The sequence below is a fragment of the Geospiza fortis genome, unplaced genomic scaffold (genome assembly GCF_000277835.1).
Source record: "Geospiza fortis unplaced genomic scaffold, GeoFor_1.0 scaffold35, whole genome shotgun sequence".
Classification (NCBI taxonomy): Eukaryota; Metazoa; Chordata; class Aves; order Passeriformes; family Thraupidae; genus Geospiza; species Geospiza fortis.
Window position 1 is genome coordinate 155,265 of NW_005054453.1, and position 2,751 is coordinate 158,015.

Here is a 2,751-nt window from a genome sequence, read left to right on the forward strand (position 1 = left end):
TGGTATCGGGAGGCCACAGAGATGGCTCCTGTGAGAAGCTGCTGGGAGCTTCCACCATGGCCAACAGAGCCAATCCCTGATGGCTCTGAAGGTGGACATGCTGCTGGCCAACACTGGGCCAAGGAGAGAGGCTGGTAATGCCTCTGTGATGACATATTTAAGAAGACAATCAGAAGAAAATCACATTTTCTCCTAGTCAGAGAAGAGGAGGAGGTGAGAACATGTGAGGGAAAAAACGTGGAGACACCGAGGTGAGGGGAGAAGGAAGGGCAGGAGGTGAGAACATGTGGGGGAAACAACATGGAGACATTGAGGTGAGGGGAGGAGGAAGGGCAGGAGGTGCTCCAGGCCCCAGAGCCGAGATTCCCCTGCAGGCCATGGTGAGCCCATGGTGGAGCCAGGACGTGCAGGCAGTGCTGCTGCAGGGCTGGGCTGTGGGGAGAGCCCAGGGCTCTGTGCCAAGCCCTTGATGCACAAGTTACTGAGCTGTCACATCAGCCGTGCAGACAGGCCCGTTCCAGGCATGCAATGAGGAAAACATCCAAGCACAAACCAGAAATGGGACAGGTTCTACTGCTTTTAATCTTCAGAAAACTTTTTGGCTTATAGTTTTGACAAGAATAAGGGCATGGAAGAATATGAAAGGCACATTCTGGTAAGTGGCAGTAAAGCAGCTGTGTCAAAGCTTCATTTCAGATGAGACATTTGACTTTGTGGTTTCAACAGGGTGTGTTAGCACTTGCTTTCTCAGTCTGACATACAGGGTCCTTGAACCCCATCTCTCAAAAAGCTGTTCTTTGCTACTCCAACATTTCTGCCGTCTGTATTTTGTCATAAAGGAATGTGGTAGGGGGGGTAAAACTCTCCTTAAAACTCGCAGAGTCAAGTCTTGCGATAGTAGAACTTTTCCTTGCAAAAGCACAGGACTTCTTCTGGCAAAGATGGAAGATGTGAAGCCCCACACCAAAGCCCTCACACCAAAGATTTCTTCTGACAGGAAGTATGAAGTCAGAGGTACAGTATCTCTGCAAAGCTTTAAAAAAAGCTTTAAAGAGACTCTAAAAGCATTTTTAAACTATTTGTCATTAAATCACCTGGAAACTTTTTGATCAGAAAAAAAACAAGTCAATGAGACAACCTTAGACTTACCCTTTCCCCCCCTAATTTGTTCCTTAACTTAGGACCTAGTAGAGGCAATTTTTAGGTATTGAACACTCTGCACTTTCATGGGACTAACACATTAAAATATTCCTTCAGGAGAAAACAGAAATAACTATTCTTGAAATGCTAAGCAAGTCCAGAGACTTGCAACTATTTTCAGAATCCCCTTTCTTGGAAAATTCTACATCTGCTAAATAAAAATAGCTGTGAATTTAGGCCCTTACATGTTCATTCACTGAGCACAACTGAAGAGCACTTTAAAAGTACTTGTCCTTGCAAAAGAAGAAAACCAAAAGGTTTTTCAAGAGCTTTTATAGCAATAAGCATTTTTAATTTATTCTGTGACGAAAAATAAATTCAATTCTATTTTCTGGTTTCCAAATATATTAGAAAGGAAAAGGAATATCTGGAAATAGTCTGTGCTGGATGAAATGTAAGGATCTAATCAACATCTTTATTCCTTCAAGTATAGCAGCAGCGATGAAATTTCCAGTACCACACTGAAATAGCTCACATAAAAGTGTCCACATCTGATAGAAAACCTAAACTCTCAGGTTTAAACTAGGTTATTTGCTCTAAGTGCACTGTTTCAGGGCCCAGCTGTGTTTCCCGTGAAGGAGGTTCTGTCTCAGGGCTAACACAACAGGGACTGGGGTGGCTGGTGGCAGCATCGTGAGGCGATGGTTTTGGCGAGGTTTTGGGGCGCTCATTTCAAAACAGCCGAGCACTGAAGACCAGGAACGGCCTCAGCCACTGCGGGGTGTGCTGATTCTGGCATCTAAAGTCCTGGCTGGTGAAATTGAAGAAGTTAAGGGCTGCTGAAGAGCTCAGACCTAATTCTGATTCACTTTGCCCTCCAGTATAACCCAGACCAAAACCAGTTAAATGAGCTGCTGGCAGAGCCCATGAGCAGCGGTTTAAACTCACCTGTGCGCACCCTGACAGAGCCCAAATCAGAGTACCCCCCACAAGAATTTGCATTTCTCTTCTTCTTTGACCACTGGGCTTACAGAGATGGGCTTGCTTGTGCTTCCTCTCCTTAGACAAAACACATTTGGCATTCGGGGTGCAGGAAGGAACAATTCTGTGCAAGGGACATTAGGAACCTGAGGGTGGCACAACCTCCTCCCCCCACCCTTTAATCTCCCTTCAATAAAATTACCCCTCTTCTTTGACAGAATGAATTATTTGAGAGCACAAATGGAATCATCCTGTCTCAGAAGAGGACTGCAGGGTGGAGGAGCATCTCTGCAGTCTCAGGGATTGGTCCAAGAGAGGGGGAAAGGGAGTGACAAAATGTAAGATGGGCACTGTAAGTGAAGTTGCTTTGAACTCAGGATGTTTTAATGTTTTTCTAATTTAGTGTAGCCTCTTGTTTTGATATGAGTAATAGTGGGTTGCTCAAAGCACTGTCCTGCAACCACATGACAGCTGATCTTTGGGAGGTCAGGATCATTCTCGAGCAGATCCTGTTCCCATTGCTCGGAGATTCCCGAGCGGATCCCGTTCCCGTTCCCGCTCCCGCTCCCGCTCCCGTTCCCGTTCCCGTTCCCGTTCCCGTTCCCGTTCCCGTTCCCGTTCCCGTTCCCG

At 46.1% G+C, this 2,751-nt stretch overlaps 1 protein-coding gene across 1 annotated transcript in view; it reads left to right on the forward strand.

Moving 5' to 3' along the window:
• Nucleotides 1-300: 300 nt before the first annotated feature.
• The window catches only part of RAB33B (RAB33B, member RAS oncogene family), a 13,800-nt gene continuing 11,349 nt past the window's right edge, over nucleotides 301-2,751 (forward strand). The window contains exons 1-2 of the mRNA XM_014309797.2: nucleotides 301-314; nucleotides 610-655. Of these exons, the coding sequence (XP_014165272.1) occupies nucleotides 301-314; nucleotides 610-655 (60 nt within the window). The remainder of the gene's footprint in view (nucleotides 315-609; nucleotides 656-2,751) is intronic.